This window comes from Muscardinus avellanarius (assembly GCF_963383645.1).
Source record: "Muscardinus avellanarius genome assembly, chromosome: 11".
NCBI classification, from domain to species: Eukaryota; Metazoa; Chordata; class Mammalia; order Rodentia; family Gliridae; genus Muscardinus; species Muscardinus avellanarius.
The window spans coordinates 72,179,525-72,199,718 of NC_137797.1; the positions used below are offsets into that span (position 1 = coordinate 72,179,525).

Genomic DNA, 20,194 nt, shown 5'->3' on the forward strand with positions numbered 1-20,194 from the left:
ATAGCTCTTTGTCCTTTTCAGTTAGCTTTCCAAGGGCAGGATAGGACCCCTATCTGTCGCCTTTTGGATGTATAACCCCAGCGATTGGCGCCCAAGAGTAGAGAAGAGAGAGGGATGCCGCCATTGACAACTGCTCGGCGGCCCAGCCCTTCCTCTGGGACAAAAAGGGTAACGGACAGGACGGTCAGAATGCGAACTCCGCGTCCATCCAGCAGACGCAGACGCAGAGTAGCGAGGCCTCCCTGCGGCCTCCTCCCTCCAGGAGGTGGGGATAAGGTGGAGCCAGGGCTGGAGGGGCGGAGCTCGCTCATCTCAGCGCGCCCGTCCTGTCCAGTGTGGCCTGGGCGCCGAGGGAACACCGTCCTAGTCTCCACCATCCGCCACCCGATCGCTGACCCTGGTGCCCCGGTTCCCTGCCCCGTCCAGTCATGACTCTGTGCCCCTCGCTCCTACCGCTCCATCTGCTGCTGCTGCTGCTCAGTGGGGCGGTGTGCCGGGCTGAGACTGGGTCCGAAACCGAAAGTCCCGTCCGGACCCTCCAAGTGCAGACCCTGGTGAGAAGGTCCCGGCGCCAGGACCTGCGGGCCGGGTGCCGGGTTGGGGGTCCAAAGGAGCCTGGGATCCGGGAGGAGAGGAAGTGCGGAAACTGAGCTGGGGGGTGCTGGGTCTAGGGTAGAGAACTGGATCTTTGGAGGAACATCTGTGACCCTTGTAGTCCAATCGGTCGTAGGTGGAGCCCCGCAGACCGTGTGCTGAACTCGCAGGTTTTGGAGACACGCTCTACATACATTACACGGTGAGGGGCTTAGGGGGCGGGGCGGAGCCTGGGAGGGGGCGGTGCCCTGCTGAAACACGTCAGCCTTGGCTTGGACACGTGGCAAGCTCAAGTTTGGGAGAAGAAGGGCTGGGCTCTGGGGTCGCCCAGCACGTGGCGGCGGGAGGGGCCCTTCTGTTTCCTGCACATTTCCCCTCAGTGCTTTTCCACCCGTTCCTCCCTGGCACTGAGAAACGAACAGTGGAGAGATCTCCAAGAAGTGCCAACCCTTTGGGGCTTCCTGTTTCTTTTTGCCCTGGGGGGAAACACAAGGCTGTAGCTGGCAGTAGTTGCCAGGGGGTTGCCGCCACCCAGCGGTCCAGGTGTGTGTTGTCCGCTCGCTGGGAGGGAGAGGTGCTAGGTGTGCGCTCTTGATGGTTCTCTCCCCTCAGGGTACCTTGTTAGATGGACGCATTTTTGATTCCTCTCTGTCCAGAGACCCTCTGGTCATAGAACTTGGCCAAAAGCAGGTAATCTCAGGTATGTGACCTGTGGCTTTCATGCCACCTCTTCCCAACCTAAGCCTTTTCTTAAAGGTCTCTTCAACCCCTAAGCTGCCCTGGAACTACCCCCTGGAATGAGTAAGACCCTAGAGATCTTCCAACTACCTCCTAAGATGCAACCCCACTTCTAATACTCCTCTCCCCCCACCCCACTCCAAGAAGCCAGGACTTGAGGGGTAGGGGAAAGCTCAATTGACTGTCTAGGGGGAGCCTTTGATCTTCCTCTTGGGTGATTGGGGAATATGGTAGCTTCTAGTTGAGTTATGTCTTCTTCCTTAAGGTCTGGAGCAGAGCCTTCTAGACATGTGTGTGGGGTGAGTATCTGGGAAGGGGTAGGCCTGGGCACCCTCTTTGCTTGGGTAGAGGTTTTCTGTGTCATCTCTACTCCTCCAGGAGATAGGAGAATGTGGAATAAAGGGCTCTGGCTTCACCATGGACAGGACTGGAACCTCCGAGGGCATTCAAAGCCTCTGTGGCTTTTGGTTTTGTTGGAGGGATGTGGGGAGATGGACACCTTTGCTGGTCAACCCATTAGGTGGTCATGTGGGAAGGTTCATGTTTTGTGTGTGAATATCCAGGGGATTTGCTGGTGAAGCTTCAGATGGACTGAGGCTGCTAGCCCACCTTTCTGCCTCTGCCTATGACTGACATTCCTTCCCTCAGAGAGAAGCGAAGGGCAATTATCCCTTCTCACTTGGCCTATGGAAAACGGGGATTTCCACCATCTGTCCCAGGTAATATGACTAAATATCCAGGCCCAGCTGGGCATGGTGGCACACACTTGTAATCCCAGCATTTGGGAGGCTGAGACAGGAGGATTTCAGTTTGAGGAAAGCCTTAGCTACTTAGTGAGGCCCTTGCAATTCAGTGTGACCCTGCTTCAAAATAAAGAATACAAAATAGGGCTGGGGGTATATGTTGGAGGTAGAGTGCCCCTGGGTTCCATCCCCAGGCCCTAAGAGCTACAAGGAACTACAACTCTTTGGAACTTGAGAAGGTCCAGATCAAGTTTGCTAAAAGGGACAGGAGTGGCTGGGGTCTTCTTATGAAAGGCCACATTTTTCTTGCTCAGATCACCAATAGAGACTACAAACATAACTTGTGAAGGCCACCTGGCTTGACCTTTGGCAGCTGGCAGTTTTTTAGGGAAGACATAACTGCTTGAGCCACATGGGTCTGCTGTTTGTGCTACCCCTCCCAGAACAGTCAAAGAACTCAAACAAAAAGTGACCTTTAAAAGCCAAGTCCATCCCATAACTTTAAGAGCCTTTATATAGCGTTGAGGATATCTAGTCTTGAAGGGCTGAGGCTTGGACAGATTTTCAAAGATGCCTATCTCTTGCTTTTGGTTATAACAAATGGTTTATTAGCTAATATGTGTTTTACCCCACACAATCACATCATAATCACTATCCTAGTTATGATTTAGATGGAGGCCTGGGAAGAGGGTAGAGGAACTAGGCAGAAACTTTTTTACTCAAAGCTCTAGTAACCCCTTCCCACTCCCAGTATTGCTTATTTGCTTCTGTTTGTACCTCCCCTTCCCCATACACAGTCAATTCTCTTCCACTTGCCTCTTTAGAGAGAGGGTATGTGTGTGTGTGTTACTGGGGATCAAACACAGGGGTGCTCTATCACTGAGCTATATGCTCAGTCCTTTATATATTTATTTATTTATTTATTTATTTATTTATTTATTTATGGCACTGGGGATGGAACCCAGGGGCCTTCTACCTCCAAGCTACAATCCCAGACCTATTTTTATATTTTTGTTTGGAAACAGGGTCTCACTAAGTTGCTGAGAGCCTCACTAAGTAGCTGAGGCTGGCTTCGAACCTGCGCGATCCTCCTGTCTCAGCCTTCCAAGTACTGGGATTACAAGCGTGCGCCACTACGCCAGGGCTATGAATTTTATTTTGAGACAGAGTCTTACTAAGCTGCTGAGGCTGGCCTGGAACTTGTGATTCTCCTGATTCAGCCTTCTGAGTAAATGGGATTAGGGATAAAAAGTACATGCCACCAAACCCCACTAAACTTTTTTTTTTTTTTTTTTTTGAGGCATTGGGGATTGAACCCAGGGGCACTCTACCTCCAAGCCACACCCCCAGCCCTATATTTTATTTATTTAATAAAATAAATAAATACTGGGGGTGGAACACAAAGGCTTTCTACCTCTGGGCTATCTAAGTTGCTGAGAGCCTAAGTAGCTGAGGCTGGCTTCGAACTTGTACGATCCTCCTGTCTCAGCCTCCCAAGCATGGGGATTACAAGTATGCGCCACCATGCCTGGCTTTATTTATTTATTTTTATTTATTTTATTTATTTTGCAGAACTAGGTATTAAACCCAGGGACATTCTACCTCCAAGCTACACCCCTAGCCTTATTTTTTATTCTTTACTTTGAAACTGGGTCTCACTGAGTTGCAAAGGGCCTCACTAAGTAGCTGAGGCTGGTCTCGAACCATGATCCTCCTGTCTCAGCCACCCAAATGCTGGGATTACAAGTGTGTGCCACCACTCCTGGCTTTTATTTATTTTCAAACAAAGTCTCACTAAGTACCTGAGTCTGGTCACAAACCTGCAATCCTCCTGTTTTAGCCTCCCAAGTACTAGGATTACAAGCCTGCACTACCACGACTGGCTTAAATGATTTGAATAGAACTTTATTCTTTACAGAATACAAATCTAATGCCCTGTCCCTTTTGGTCCTGGTTTGGTCCTCTGGAGCTTCGTCTTTTAACACTTGTAGACAGCTCATCTCCTCTGCCCTCTAGCCTTCTCTTTGCCACCCAAACAGTTCTTTCAGCTCTGAAAGCTGAATGTCTGTCCATCCATCCATCCATCCATCCATCCATCCATCCATCCATTGTTCCATCCATCCTTCCATCTATCCTTCCTTCCTTCCCTTTCTTTTTTCCTTCCTTCTCTCTCCCTTTCTTCCTTTCTTTCTCCTTTCTTTCTGAATTGAACTGATTTTTAAATTTTGAAACAGGGTCTCAGTAAATTGCAGAGGGGTTCAAGGGTTCCTTCCAGAAGGTACTGCAAAAAAGAAAAGAAAAAAAAAAAAAAAAAAACCTGGGCATGGTGGTGCACACTTGTAATCCCAGTACATTGGGGGCTGAGGCAAAGGATCACAGGTTCGTAGCCCGCCTGGCTACTTAATGAGGCCCTCTGCAACTTAGTGAGACCCTGTTTCAAAATAAAGAATAGAGCCAGGTGTGGTGGCACAAACTTGTAATCCCAGTACTTGGGAAGATGAGACAAGAGGATCATGCAAGTTTGAAGCCAGCCTCAGCTACTTAGTGAGGTTCTCAGCAACTTAGTGAGACCCTGTTTCCAAACAAACTATAAAATAGATCTGGGAATGTAGTCTGGAGGTAGAAAACCCCTGGGTTCCATCCTCAGTACCACACACACAAACAAAAAAAATTTAAAAAATAGGAGTGGGGTGTAGCTCAGAGGTAGAATGCCCCTGTTTTCAATCCCCAGTATAAATAAATAAAAATAAATAAATAAATAAATAAATAAATAAATAAATAAATAAATGGCAGGGGGAGCTGGGAATGGTGGTGCATGCCTGTAATCCCAGTACTCCGTAGGCTGAGACAAAAGTCTCAGGTTCCAGGTCAGTATCAGCAACTTAGCAAGACCCTGTTTCAAAATAAAAAATATAAAAGGGCTGGTATGTAGCTTGGAGGTAGAATACCCCTGGGTTCAATTACCAAACCAACCAAACAAACAAAAAGATCTCTAGTTTAAATCCATTTAATTTCTACCTTGCAAAGATTCTATCAATGTGGCTGTTTGGAAATGGGGTACAATCAGCATAGAGGGTGCTCTCACCTAGATGAAGACGCCTGTGTGGTTCATATTCAGTTTTCCTGTGCTATCCAGGTTTTCCTATGCGGTCAAAAGCCTTTCTCTGAACCCAAGCCACATATGTATTTGGGGTCAACATGATTATTACCAGATAACCCTCTTCTGCCTTTGTCTAAGGGCACTCAACCCCGCATTTAAATCTTGCCAGCTTTACCTGGCATGGTGGCACACACCTGTAAGCCAAGTACTTGGGAGGCTGAGACAAGAGGATTGCAGGTTTGAGGTCAGCCTTAATAACTTAGTGAGACCCTGTTTCAAAATAAAAAATTAAAAGGGGTGGGGATGTAGCTTGGAGGTAAAATACCCCTGGGTTTGATTCCTAGTACTGAGAAAAAAAAAAATCTTGCGAGCTTCACTGTAGGCTTTCTGTGGCCCACCCTTCCTGTTTTCACTCAGATTCAGAACCTAGATAAAAATGGAGAGATTCTAACCTTACCTCCCCTCTGCCCTTCCAGCGGATGCAGTGTTGCAGTTTGACGTGGAGCTGATTGCACTGATCCGAGCCACCTACTGGCAAAAGCTGGTGAAGGGTGTTTTCCCTGTGATAGGCATGGCTATGGTGCCAGCTCTCCTGGGCCTCATTGGCTATCACCTATACAAAAAGGCCAACAGGCCCAAAGTCTCCAAAAAGAAGCTCAAGGAAGAGAAACGAAACAAGAATAAAAAGAAATAATAAATAATAGTAATTTTTAAAAAAAAACCACTGCATTTTCCACCTGATATTTTCTGAGGCTGCTTTTGTAAGTGGGAATAAGGTAAAGGGCTGAGGAAAAAGGCAATTTAGAGTTGGATCTTGCCTGGCATAGGGGTGGGTGGAGGTCTTTGATCATCTCTTCTCCTGGCCTCCTCTTGCTGTCCCAGTTTACCCCAAGGACCTGCCCACAGGGTCTGCCCATTAGGATCTCTAGGTCCTTAAAGTATAGGATTGAGCTTCCGTGGCCATGACACTGAGCCGCTCTGCTTAGCTGAACGGGAAGCCTCCTAGCGTTGTCTAGGTTTCTCTCCCTCCTCAGGACTTCCGTATTCCTAGCGTCTTCAAAGTGGGCTGCTCTGTCCAAGATGAAAAAATATAATGTGCTCATAGATTGCATGGAAGGTTTTAATAGCAAAACACTCAGATTCCCCCTCCAAAAAAAAAAAAAAATCTCTGGGGGTTGGGAAGAGACCCCCTCCCTGAGTCACAGGGTGTGGGAGATCATGTGGGCCGCTTCGATGATGTTGTAAGCGGTGGGAGGCCGTTTGTCCCCTGGATGGGCCGCAGGAGTGGGCTGGGGTAAGTTGCTCCGACGGTTGACTATGAAGAGTGGGTTGAGCTGGCTCAGCACCTCGTCGCTCACGGAGATGCCATCCAAGTACTGCTTGAGCATTTCCCGCAGCTTCCCGTTAATTTCCAGCAGCTGGCTTCGTCTGTGTTGGAGGCTGAGTTGCTCCAGTTTAACCTTGTTGTACCTTTTCCAGAAATTCTCCATCCCTGTGTAGTCAGCCATCACCTGGGAGTTGAGTCAGAGGGGTGTGCTAAAGGGTCTGTTAGCAAGTGCTGCCCAGCGCCCGCCATCCCCCAGCCGCACCTTGGTGAGCTCCACGGCAGGCTCTTCAAGATTGTGCTCCTCGACCTCCTCCTGCTCTTTGGCATTCAATACCGATGAATAAAAAGGCAGCACTTTCTCTTCCTCCGTTTCAAATTTCCTACATATTTCAGCAAGTTTGAGGATCTTTTCACCCTGTTGGATACAGGAAGAGACTTTTTATTAGGAAAGAGGGTGAGGAGGGGAAATAGTGGAGTTGGTTTCCTTGCTTGAACCTAGAGAAGTTTCTCATCCAAATGGGAAACAATGGTAATAAATACAAGCCGGGCGTGGTGGCACACACTTGTAATCCCAGCATTCGGGAGGCTGAGATCAGAGGATTGCAGCTTGTGGACAGCTTCAGCTACTTAGTGAGGCTCTTTGCAATTCAGTGAGACCCTGTTTCAAAAATAAAGAATAAAAAACAGGGCAGAGGGTGTAGCTCAGAGGTCGAATGCCCCTGGGTTCCATCCCTAGACACACACACACACACACACACACACACACACACACACACACACACAATCTAACACAATGCTCACCATGTGCTGAGCACTGTTCCAGAAGTTCATATCAAATTAACCCATTATTAGTTATTTCACTTAAAATGTATGAAGGAAGCCAGGTATGGTGGCGCAAGCTTGTTATCCCAGCACTTGGGAGGCTGAGACAGGAGGATCGATCCAGGTTTGTGGACAGCATCAGCTACCTAGTGAGGCCCTTTGCAATTCAGCAAGACCCTGGGTTCCATCCTCAGTACCCCCTGCCTACACACAAATGTATGAAGGAGCCGGCTGTCATGGTACATGTCTGTAATACCAGTTTTTGGGAGGTTGAGATAGGAGGATCACGGGTTCATGGCCAGCCTCAGTAACTTCTGAAGCCCTCCCCAACTTAGTGAGACCCTGTTTCAAACTAAAAAATAAAATTGGACTGGAGTATAGCTCGGAAGTAGAAAGTCCCTGGGTTTCATCCCTAGTACCACAATAAACAAACAAATAAACAAACAATAATAAATAAAATGTATGAAGAAGCTGGACATGGTGGTGCATGCCTGTAATACTTGTACTAGGGAGGCCGAGACAGGAGAATGATAGGTTCAAGGACGGCTTCAGCAACTTACTGAGGCCAGTTTTTTTTGGTGTTTGTCTTTGTTTGGTGGGTCTGAGGATGGAACCCAGGGCATTCGACCTCTGAGATACACCCTGCCCTATTTTTTATTCTTTATTTTGAAACAGGGTCTCACTGAGTTGCGGAGGGCCTCACTAAGTAGGTGAGACTGGCAGTGAACCTGATCCTCTTGTCTCAGCCTTTCAAATGCTGGGATTACAAGCATGCGCCACCATGCCCAGCCTTGAGACCCTGTTTTGAAATAGAAATAAAAGCTGGGTGTGGTGGCGCAGGCCTGTAATCCCAGTTACTAGGAAGCTAAGACAGAGAATTGCAAGGACAGCCTCAGCAAGGAGTGAGACTCATCAATCAAGTAAGATCCTGTTTCAAAATAAAAATTATAAGCCGGGTGTGGTGGCACATGCTTGTAATCCCAGCGCTTTGAGAGGCTAAGACAGGAGGGTCACACAGGTTTGAAGCCAGCCTCAGCTACTTAGTGAGGCTCTCAGCAACTTAGTGAGACCCTGTTTCCAAATAAAATAGAAAATAGGTCTGGGAGTATAGCCCAGAGGTAGAAAAGCCCCTGGGTCCCACCCCCAGTACCACAATAAAATAAAATAAAACAATAAAAATTTAAATTATAGCTGGCTCTATAGTGGTACATGCTTGTAATCCCAGTACTTAAGGCACTGAGACAGGAGGATCACAGGTTCATGACCAGCCTTAGCATCTTAGTGAGGCTCCCAGAAACTAACTGAGACCCCATTTTAAAATACAAATAAAGCCAAGTGTGGTAGCACATGCCTGTAATGTACTTGGGAGGCTGAGACAGGAGGATTTCATGTTTAAAGCCAGTCTCAGCAACTTAGTGAGGCTTTCGGCAACTTAGCAAGACCCTTTTTCAAAATTTAAATAAATAAATAAATAAATAGTCCTGGAGGTGTAGTTCAGATGTAGAAGGCCCCTGGGTTCCATCCCCAGTAACACACACACACACACACACACACACACACACACACACACACAAAATGAGGCTGGGGGTATAGCTCAGAGGTAGGATGCCTATGGGTTCAATCTCCAGCACCACACACAAAAAAAAATGAAAATAAAAAATAGGGCTGGGGAGCCAGATGTGGCACATGCTTGGAATCACAGTACTTGGGAGGCTGAGATGGGAGGATCACGCAGGTTTGAAGCCAGCCTCAGCTACTTAATGAGGCTCTCAGCAACTTAGGGAGACCCTTTTCCAAATAAAATATAAAAGATAGGTCTGGGAGTATAGCCCAGAGGTAGAAAGCCTCTGGGTTTCATACTCAATACCATACACACACACACACACACACACACACGACCGGGGATATAGATAGCTCAGATGTAGAATGCCTTTAGGTTTAATTCCCAGTAACACATACATACATAATAAATAATAAATAAGCAAGCAAGCAGGTCAGGTATGGTGGTCCATGCTTGTAATCCCAGTACTTGGGTGATTGAGACAGAGGATCATGGGTTCGTGGCTAGCTTCAGCTGCTTAGTGAGGCCCTCTGCAACGTAGTGAGACCCTATTGTTTCAAAATAAAGAATAAGCTGAGCATAGTGGCGCACGCTTGTAATCCCAGTATTTGGGAGGCTGAAACAGGAAGGATTGCAGTTTGAGGACAGCCTCAGCTACTACTTAGTGAGGCCCTTTGCAACTCAGTGAGACCCTGTTTCAAAATAAGGAATAAAAAATAGGGCTGGGGGTGTCGCTCAGAGGTAGAATGCCCCTGGGTTCCATCCCCAGTACCACACACACACACACACACACACACACACACACACACACACACACACACAAATAAATAGGGTTATAGCTCAGAGGTAGAATGCCCCTGGGTTCAATTCCCAGAGCCACAATAATGAATGAATGAATAAATAAATAAATAAATAAATACAGGTTATTACTTACTGTAATCGCAATAAATACTTAGGAAGCTAAGCCAGGAGGATTGAAGGTTCAAGGCCTGACTCAGCAACTTAGTGAGGCTCTTTACAATTTAGGAAGAACCCTGTATCCAAATAAAAAGTAAAAAAGGTTAGATGTATAGCTCAGAGGTAGAATGTCCCTAGATTAGCTGGGCGTGGTGGCACACGCTTGTAATCCTAGCATTTGGGAGGCTGAAACCGGAGGATCGCAGTTTGCGGACAGCCTCAGCTACTTAGTGAGGTCCTCTGCAACTCAGTGAGACCCTGTTTCAAAATAAAGAATAAAAACTTGGGCAGGAGGTGTAGCTTGGACATCAAATGCCTCTGGGTTCCATCCCCAGACCCAAAACAAGGAATGTCCCTGGATTCAATCTCCAGTACCACAAAAACAGATAAACAAAAACAAAATATAGTCAGACATGTTGGCACATGTCTAAAAGCCAGTAGTTGGGAGGCTAAGATAGGAGGATCACAAGTTTAAGACCAGCCCCAGAAATTTAGCTAGGAACTCAACAACTTGGGCAAAGAGCCTGTTTCAAAATAAAAAAGGGCCGGGCATGGTGGCTCATACTTGTAATCCCAGTACTTGGGAGGCTGAGACAGGAGGATCACGCAGGTTTGAAGCCAGCCTCAGCTACCTAGTGAGGCTCTCAATAACTTAATGAGACTCTGTTTCCAAATAAAATATAAAATAGGTCTGGGAGTGTAGCCCAGAGGCAGAAAGCCCCTGGGTTCCATCCATCCCAGTACAATAAATAAATAAATAAATAAAAAATAGGGCTGAGGGTATAACTCAGAGGTAGAATGCCCCTGGGTTCAGTTCCCAGTACAATAAAAGATTAAATAAATAGCTGGGCATGGTGACATATGCTTGTACCCTGGTAGTTGGAAGGCCAAGACAGGAGGATCACAGGTTCGAAGCCAGCCTCAACAACTTAGTAAGACCCTGTCTCCAAATAAATAAATAAATAAGGCTGGAGTGTAGCTCAAAGGTAGAATGCTCCTGTGTTCCATCCAACGAGAGAGAGAGAGAGAGAGAGAGAGAGAGAGAGAGAGAGAGAGAGAGAATATATAAATAAAAATAAGAAAAGGCTGGGTAAATGGCTTCAAGGTAGAATGCCTCTGGGTTTAATCTCCAGTACTACTAAAAAAAAAAAAAAGTATGAGGGGAGGAAACATAAAAAAAAGATACCTAAGAGTCCATTCTGGTTTAGGAAGCAAGGAGGAAGCCCTCCCCTCCCTCTCCCATATTCCTCTTCCCTCGAGCCCAGTTCCTTGGCTCTCTCCCCACTCTGGCCAGGTTCCTGCTGTGCTCTGGCCTTTGTTACCTTATTGACGATCCCTGTCAGGGCCTTGAGGGTGGCATTACTTTCCAGGGTGAGTTTGATTAAGTTCTCCTGGGATACTCCCCGGGCCTGTGTCCTTTGGGCCTTGAGTTTCCGCAGCTGTATTAGGACTAACTCCTTGTCATTACGGATATACTGGTTCTGATCTTCACTCTCTCGGCTGTGTAGCAGGATTTTGCCTTTTGAAATACTTATGGCTTCCTGTACAGAAAGAGTAGATTGAGTAAACACTTGACCAGTGCAGAGCCTTCAGTGAGCCAGTTCAAGGGCGGCCTCGGGCTGAAATCAGAGCCCAGCATCCTTGCCATCCAGGGAGGGGTGATGAGACCCGAGGGGAACTGGAGGAAGAGGGAAAGGGCACCTGGGATCGTTGGAGCAGAGTTTCTTGCTGGCTGCACTACCTGGAGTTTCTGTAGTTTTTTCATCTGTGCCTCAATCTCTTTGGAGCTTTTCTCATCCTTCACCTTTAGGGTCTCAAAGGCAACCTTGCGATCCTCCGTGGCATCCGTGTAATTCTTGAGTGCGTCCTGGAACCTTCTCCACAGATCTTCCACGATGTTCTCCAGTTGCAGTCGTAGAAAATGCTTCTCTTCTAAATTCTAGGAAGTGCCCCCCAAATACCCAATGCTCAGAATTATGCTATTAAGCTGGGCAGTACTTGGGAGGCTGAGACAGGAGGGATGCAGGTTCAAGGACAGCCTCAGCAACATGGCAAGACTCTCAGCAATCTAGTGAGACCCTGCTTTAAAATAAAAAACTAAAAGGGCCTGGAGGGGTGTAATTCAGAGGTAGAATGACCCAGGTAACACACACACACACACACACACACACACACACACACACACACACACTATGCTATTAGTGCCCTTCTCCTCCACCAGCACTTCACACTCCTGAACTGTTTACAGTGTTGTTTAATGCATAAGTCACCTAATAAAAATACCAACAAAGGCTGGCATGGTGGCACATGCTTGTTATCCCAATACTTGGAAGGCTGAGACAGGAGGGTCAGAGGCTCTTGGCCAGCCTTAGCTACTTATGCCCTTGGCAACTTAGTGAGATTCTGTTTCAAAATAAAGAATAAAAAGTAGGACTGGGAGGCTGAAACAGGAGGATCTGGATTCGTGGCCAGCCTCAGCTACTTAGTGGGGCCCTTTGCAACTCAGTGAGACCCTGTTTCAAAATAAAGAATAAAGAATAAGTCTGGGGTATAGCTCAGAGGTAGAATGCCCCTGGGTTCCATCCCCAGTACTGAAAAAAAAAAAAAAAAGTAGGACTGGGGATATAGCTCAGAGGTAGCATGCCCCTGCCTTCAATCCCTAGTATTACAAAAAACACAACCCAAAAAAGATCAGGAAGATGATAATAAATAAGTGTTGTAGTACTTTGGGCTGAGTGGGGCCTGTAATGAGATGGAGATGGGGGTGGTGCTTGGCCCCATGTGAATGTTGTCATTTGGAAACATGGCCCAGTGTTGCCACCAGATTCCCCCTTCCTCTTCTCTTCCCTCTCCCTCCCTCTCTCCCTTCCTTCCTTCCTTCCTTTTTTTTTTTTTTGTGGTACTAGGGATTAAAACCAAGGATATTCTACTTCTGATCTACACCTCAGTCCTATCTTATTTTTTATTTTTTGAAACAGGGTCTTGCTAGGTTTATGAGAGTCTCATTTGCTGAGACTGTTCTTTTTTTTTTTTTTTTTTCCTGTGGGTTTGGGAATCGAACCCAGGAGCATTTGACCTCTGAGCTACACCCCCTTCTCATTTTTTATTCTTTTGAAACAGGGTCTCACTGAGTTGTGGAGGGCTTCACTAAGTAGCTGAGGCTGTCTGTGAACCATGATCCTCCGGTCTCAGCCTCCCGGATGCTGGGATTACAAGCGTGCACCACCACGTCCAGCTTGAGACTGTTCTTGAACTTGCAATTCTCCTGACTCAGCCTCCTAAGTACTAGGATTACGGGTGTGGGCCACCATACCCAGCTGGAACTTTTCAGTTTCAACATGGCAAGACTCTTAGCAACTAGTGAAACCCTGTTTCCCAACAACAACAACAACAACAACAACAACAACAACAACAACAACAGAGCCAAGTGGCTCATGCCTGTAATTCCAGTATTTGGGAAGCTGAGATAGAAAGATCACAGGTTCGAGGACAGCCTCAGCAAGTAGTGAAACTCTCACCAACCTAGCAAGACTCTGTTTCCAAATATGAAATAGAAATCGGGCTGGGGGTGTAGCTCAGAGGTAGAATGCCCCTGGGTTCAAGCCCCAGTACCACCAAAAATAAATAAATAAATGAATAAATAAATAAATAAATAGGGCTGAGGGTGTAGCTCAAAAGTAGAACACTCAAGGGTAGATCGAATACCCCTGAGTTCAACCCCCACCTTCCCTACACATACACACAAAGCAAAGAAAAAAAGAAAAATTTCAAGGGAAGCTCAAAATTAGGATTTTGTTTTTTAAATTGGGATTGAGTGGTGGTGCACGCTTGTAATCCCCGCGCTTGGGAGGCAGAGACAGGAGGATCGCGTAGGTTCGAAGCCAGCAGCGCTGGCTTAAGTGACCCTGTTTCCTAATAAAAATATATTTAAAAAATAGGTCTGGGAGTGATAGGTCTGGGAGTGTAGCCCGGAGGTAGAAGGGCTTCCAGGAACCCCAGTACCACACACACAAAAAAAATTGGGATTGAATCCAAGGACTCTCTACTACTCAGCTGCATCCCCCTAAGCCTTGCCTTGCCTTTCTCCCTCTCTCTCTCTCTCTCTCTCTCTCTCTCTCTCTCTCTCTCTCTCTCTCTTTCTTTGAGGTACTAGGGATGGAACCCAGGGGCATTCTACTTCCGAGCCACACCCCTTGCCCTATTTTTTATTCTGCATTTTGAGACAGGGTCTCCCTGAGTTGCAGAGGGCCTCACTAAGTAGCTGAGGCTGTCTGAGCACCGCCATCCTCTGTCTCAGCCTCCTGGATGCTGGGATTATCATCCGGCTTAAGCAGCTTTTCTATCACTGCTCTTCACTATTACTTCTATCACTCTGTTCCTCTACTCTCCTTCTGTATACCTTGTTTTTGAGATCGTCCCACATGCTCTGGAACTCCAGCTTGCTTTCATACTCAGAGTCTATATAGTTCTGCTCCATGGCCATGAAGACATCTTGTAGGTAGTGAATCTCTTTCTCGTGCTGGTCAATAATGGTCTTCCTAGAGGAGACAAGGAACTGTGTCTGCTCTGATAGATGCAGCGTGTGAACCAACAGTGACAACTTCAGCCGGGCGTGGTAGCACAGCTTGTAATCCCAGTACTTGGGAGGCTGAGACAGGAGGATCACAGGTTTGGATACAGCCTCGGCAAGTAGTGAGACTCTTCATCAACCTAGTGAGACCTGGTTTCAAAATAAAAATAAAATAGAGCTGGGCGTGGTGGCGCATGCTTGTAATCCCAACATTCGGGAGGCTAAGACTGGAGGATCGTGGTTTGCGGACAGCTTCAGCTACTTAGTGAGGCCCTCCGCAATTTAGTGAGGCCCAGTTTCCAAATAAAAATACAAAATAGGAGCCGGGCGTGGTGGCACACGCTTGTAATCCCTGCGCTTGGGAGGCTGAGACAGGAGGATCCCACAGGTTCAAAGCCACCCTCAGCTACTTAGTGAGACCCTGTTTCCAAATAAAATATAAAATAGGTCTGGGAGTATAACCCAGAGGTAGAAAGCCTTTGAGTTCCACCCCTAGTACCATCAAAAAAAAAAAAAAAATAGGGCAGGGAGTGTAGCTCAGAGGTCAAATGCCCCTGGGTTCAATCCCCAGACCCCCAAAGCCCACAAATAGGGTTAGGGTATAGCTTGGAGGGAGAATACCCCTGAGTTCAACCCCCAATATTATCTCTCCCTCAAAATTAAAAGATATAAAAGCTTACAATGAAGTCTCCCTCCCAAGCTTGTCTGCTACCAGATGGGTAGGATTTGTGTGTGTGTGTGTGTGTGTGTGTGTGTGTGTGTGTGTGTGTGACTACTGGGGGTTGAGCTCAGGGGCATTCTACCTCTGAGCTATACCCCAGCCATTTTTATTATATTATTTAGAAACAGGGTCTCACTAAGTTACTGACAGCCTCACTAAGTTGCTGAGGCTGTCTTTGAACCTGCAATCCTCCTGACTCAGCCTCCCAATAACTGGGATTGCGAGCATGTGCCACCACGCCAAGCTCTGCTTTATTTTGTAACAGGGTCTCACTAGGTTAAAGAGAGTCACTAGCTGCTGAGGCTATTCTCCAAACTATCCTTCCATCTCAGTCTCCTGAGTACTTGGATTACAGGCGTGTACCACCATGCCTGGTTTAGGATTCTGAGAGTTGAAAGAGCATACAGATAGGGTCCTGGCAGGGATAAATGGAAGCTAAGGCTGCAAGTTTTTTTTTCTTTCCAGGACTAGGAACGAAACCCAGGGGCATTCTACCTCTGAACAACATCCCCAGCCCAATGTTTTTATTCTTTATTTTGAAACAGGGTCTCACTGAGTTGCAAAGGGCCTCATTAAGTAGTTGAGGCTATCTGCAAACTGCTATCCTCCTGTCTCAGCCTCCCAAACGCTGGGATTACAAGCATGTACCACCATGCCTGGCTGGCAAGTTTACGTGTGTGTGTGTGTGTGTGTGTGTGTGTGTGTGTGTGTGTGTTACTGGGGATGGAACCCAGGGGCATTCTACCTCCGGGCTACACCCCCAGCCCTATTTTCTTTTCTTTTCTTTTTTGAAACAGGGTCTCACTAAGTTGCAAAGGGCTTCACTAAGTAGCTAAGGCTGTCCTTGAACCATGAACTAAAGTGTGTTCAGAAGAAACTCAGGATATTGTCTGTTGGGTGTCAAATAATAAAGTGGGGTGCTTCAAAGTACTGGCTACCTGTTTACATGCAGCTCCTTTGCACATGCTCTTGGCACTCCCCTGAATCCAACTCCCCCGCCACCCACATGTTCTCTCAAGCCCCAGACCTTTCTGTCTCAAACTCCTTGGTTAGGGCCTCCAGCTCCATGTTGTAACTCTCCTCCAGGAGGTGGAGCCTGCGCCTCTGCAGGGCCAAGAGCTGGTCCACGTTGTGCAAGTGGCTGCGCAGGGCGTGGGCATACTGCTCCTCAGCCTCCGACAGGTCCTTTGCTAAAGACTGGGCAGGAAAGAGAGAGTCACCATTCTAGCCGAGAGGCATCCATGTGAGAAAACAAAAAATGTATTCAGTTGATAGCTGGATGGCATGATGGCATTTTTTCCTCTCAGTTCCTGATACCAAGTCTTTGGATTTAGGAGTGCTACCTTTCCACTGCCTTTCTTTTCATTTTTTACTGGGGATGGAACCCAGGGGCATTTTACCTCTGAGTTACATCCCCAGCCCTTTTTATTTTTTCATTTTGAAACAGGGTCTTACTAAGTTGCTGAGGGTCTCACTAAGTTGTTGAGACTGGCCTTGAACCTGTGTTCCTCCTGTCTCAGTCTCTGAAGTACTGGGATTACAGGCATGCGCCACAACACCCAGCTTGGCTAGAGCTTCTTTCCTCAGCAACATAGCAAGACTCTCAGCAGCCTAGTGAGACATAGTTTAAAAAAAAAAAGTGCTAGGGGTGTAGGTTAGAGGTAGAATGCCCCTGGGTTCAATCCCCAGTAACAAATACAACCCCCAAAGGACAGGTATGGTGGCACACGCCTGTCATCTCAGTATTTGGGGAAGCTAAGACAGGAGGATTGAAGGTTCAGTGTCAGCTCTAGCAACTAGGTGAGACCCTGTTTTTCAAAGTAAAATAAGTTTTTTTTTTTTGTTTTTTTTGTTTTTTTGTTTTTTTGTTTTTTTGGTACTGGGGATGGAACTCAGCGGCATTCTATCTCCAAGCTACATTCCAGCCCTATTTTTTATTCTTTATTTTGAAACGGGGTCTCACTGAGTTACAAAGGGCCTCACTAAGTAGCTGAGGCTGTCTGCAAATTACAATCCTGTCTCACCTCTCAAATACTGGGATTATGAACATGTGCCACCACACCTGGCTTAAAAGTAAAAGAAGTGTGTGTGTGTGTGTGTGTGTGTGTGTGTGTGTGTGTGTGTGGTGCTGGAGGTGGAATCCAGGGTCTTTTCCACCTCCAGGATATACTCCCAGACCTATTTTATACTTTGGAAACAGGGTCTCACTAAGTTGCTGAGGCTGGCTTCAAACCTGTGCCATCCTCCTGGCTCAGCCTCCCAAGCGCTGGGATTACAAGTGTGTGCCACCACACCTGGCTAAAAGTAAAATAATTTTTTAAAAGGGCTGGATGTAGCTTAGAGGTAGAATGCCCCTGGGTTCAATCCCTAGCATACAAAATAAATAAAAGTAAAAATAAATAGCCATAAAGTCAGACGTGGTGGTACACACTCATAATTCTAGTATTTGGGAGGTGGAAACAGGAGGATTGTGGTTTGTGGCCAGCCTCAGCTACTTAGTGAGGCCCTTTGTAACTCAGTTGAGACCCTGTTTAAAAATAAAGAATAAAAAACAGGGCTGGGGGTGTAGCTTGGTGGTAAACTAAGTTCCATCCCCAGTACTGCAAAAGATTAAAAAAAAAAAAAAGAATAGAAAGTAGAACTGAGGGTGCAGCTCGAAGGTAGAATGCCCCTGGGTTCCATCCCACTAACACAAAAATAATGAATAAATAAATAAATAGCCATAAAATATAACTGGTGGCTGAAGACTTATACTGTGTAATTTTGGGGGGTCTTTTTTGACTGGGGATTGAACCCAGGGTGATGAACTTGCAAAGCAAGTGTTTTGTCACTGAGCTACATCCCAGACCTGTTTTTCTTAGCTTAATTGTTTTTAGGGTATTTTTAATGTGTGGGTTTTTTTTTTTTTTGCAAATTTGAGAACAGTTAATATGCATTTCTTCCTAAGCTTTTTTTTTTTTTTTTTTTTTTTTTTTGTAGAACTAAGGATTGAACCCAGGGACTCAGCACATGTGCTAGGCGGGTGACCTCCCACTGAGCTGTATCACCAGCCTTTATTTATTTATTTTTTTGGTACTGGGGATGGAACCCAGGGGCATTATATCTCCAAGAGACACCCACCCCCAGCCCTATTTTTTTATTCTTTATTTTGAAACAAGGTCTCACTGAGTTGCAAAGGGCCTAAGTAGCTGAGGCTGTCCATGAACTCCTGTTTTAGCCTCCCAAATGCTGGTATTTATATTTTTTATTCTTTATTATTATTATTTGCAACACTGGGGACGAAACCCAGGTGGTGGTCTACCTCCTAGCTATATCCCTAGCCCCTTTTTCTTTGCGGTACTGAGGGTGGAACCCAGGGGTATTCTACCTCCGAGCCACACCTCTGTTTCTTTAGTTTGAAACAGAGTCTCACTAAGTTGTGGAGAGCTTCACTAAGTAGCTGAGGCCGTCTGTGAACCGCGATCCTCTGGTCTCAGCTCCTGAATGCTGAGCATTGGTGTGGGAAGCAAGGAAACCACGCTGTAGTCTTAGCTGTCTCACTGCCTAGCTGTGTGACCTTGGACGAGTCAGTTGCCCTTTCTGGAACTGAGCCATCTGACATCTCTGCAACACAGGTGTGGGACTAAGTTCAATTCACTGGGTGGTGTTAACTCTAATACTATAATACTGGTTTGGAGCAGTGATGACCAAGGAGAGTGAATCTTCTAAGGGAGGGAGAGGAATGCATGACAGCTCAATACTCTATTCTTCATTTCAGTAAAAACTATTATTACTAATAGTCTGTTTTTGTCACAGCCTGTGTCTTGTGAGGAATTTAAGATTAATTGATTAATTCACTAGGCCCATTGTTTTAAGAGGTCAAGGAAGCTACATTTTGTGTTTCTTTGGAAAAAGCGCCTACCTTGATGACACTGTCCTTGCAGTCCACCACTCGTTCAAATGTTTGGCTGAGGATCTCAATGTCCTTATGAAGCTCTTTAGTCTTGACTTCCCGAAGGACAGTTCTCCACTGTGTGTTAATCTTGTAAAGGTTCAGAGCACTGTTGTGCTCCTCCTTGGCCAGCTTGTCCTGTGTAAAGGAGTAAGTACACCACATAAGATCAAGGCCTAGAGCCCCGACAATACATACAAGATCACGCCTAGTTTGTCAGCTGACACTGTTACCCCCTGTGTTTTCTGAGGGACCAAAGCCCTGATGGCTAATACTCAGGAGGCTCTTGTTTTTGTCTGGGGAGAGCCCCAAGTAAGTCAGGGATAGCCTGGTGGTATTTTAGAGGGGACAGGAGTAAGTTTCCTTCAGGATGAGGCCTCAGAGCAGGATGTTTATAAATACTCATCTCCAGGGAGAATATCAGAATTCAAAAGAGCTGAAATGAGACAACTGACAGTGTCTACTGTTGCAGTTATAGGGCTGCACTGAGACTGTCAACATCTACAGTCCACCTGCCTCCCTCCCTGCTTCACAGAGAATTTCCCCACAACAATGTTGCCAAAAATCTATGTATATTTGGGTCTTAGGATATCCAGAGGAGGGGAGGCCAGAATGAAAATGAGTCCACCACAGCGATAGGGCCAGGCAACAGGGCCAGTGCAGTGGGTGGTTGGGGTCACCAGGACTCAATGCAGAAAGCCATCACCTTCAAGAACTGGCTGAGGAGCCTCTCTTTCTTCTTGGCCATTTCCTCCTCTGCCAGCAACTTCTGCTGAAACAAAAGCAGCTGCTCCTCATCGGACAGGGGTATTTTGGCTTTTTTTCCTTTCTTAGGCATGCCTGGGCTGGAGGTTGGGTCTCAGCCCTTGCTGTTTTGGGCCTTGTTAACAAGGGTAGAAGGAAAACGCCCCCTAGAAAGGCGCTTCTGGAACTGCGCCTAGAACTCAGGGATCTTAGATCTCAGCTGACAGGCAAGAAAGAGAGAGCCCGGGCTACTCCATCGTGAGATCTCGGCTCCAGCGCAGAGTTTCATCTCGTCTCCTAGCAACAAGGATCTCGCTAAGATTGTCTGGAGAGAGACTGGAAGAAGATCCCTGCATTGGAGCTCCCCCTGCCGGCTGGAGGACTGC

The 20,194-nt window shown here is 46.6% G+C and overlaps 2 protein-coding genes across 2 annotated transcripts; one reads left to right on the plus strand and one right to left on the minus strand.

Moving 5' to 3' along the window:
• Nucleotides 1-428: 428 nt before the first annotated feature.
• On the plus strand, nucleotides 429-5,869 carry FKBP11 (FKBP prolyl isomerase 11; the record flags this gene model as incomplete). The annotated part of the gene is made up of 6 exons (XM_080705735.1): nucleotides 429-554; nucleotides 731-796; nucleotides 1,207-1,294; nucleotides 1,598-1,631; nucleotides 1,981-2,051; nucleotides 5,652-5,869. 6 exons carry the CDS (start codon nucleotides 429-431, stop codon nucleotides 5,867-5,869), a joined length of 603 nt encoding a protein of 200 aa, XP_080561861.1.
• Nucleotides 5,870-6,374: 505 nt separating this feature from the next.
• On the minus strand, nucleotides 6,375-19,902 carry DRC2 (dynein regulatory complex subunit 2; the record flags this gene model as incomplete). Its single annotated transcript, XM_080705723.1, has 8 exons — nucleotides 6,375-6,686; nucleotides 6,765-6,917; nucleotides 11,165-11,383; nucleotides 11,584-11,781; nucleotides 14,242-14,380; nucleotides 16,161-16,330; nucleotides 19,035-19,202; nucleotides 19,771-19,902. The coding sequence occupies 8 exons, from the start codon at nucleotides 19,900-19,902 to the stop codon at nucleotides 6,375-6,377; spliced, it is 1,491 nt and encodes a 496-aa protein (XP_080561849.1).
• Nucleotides 19,903-20,194: the final 292 nt, after the last annotated feature.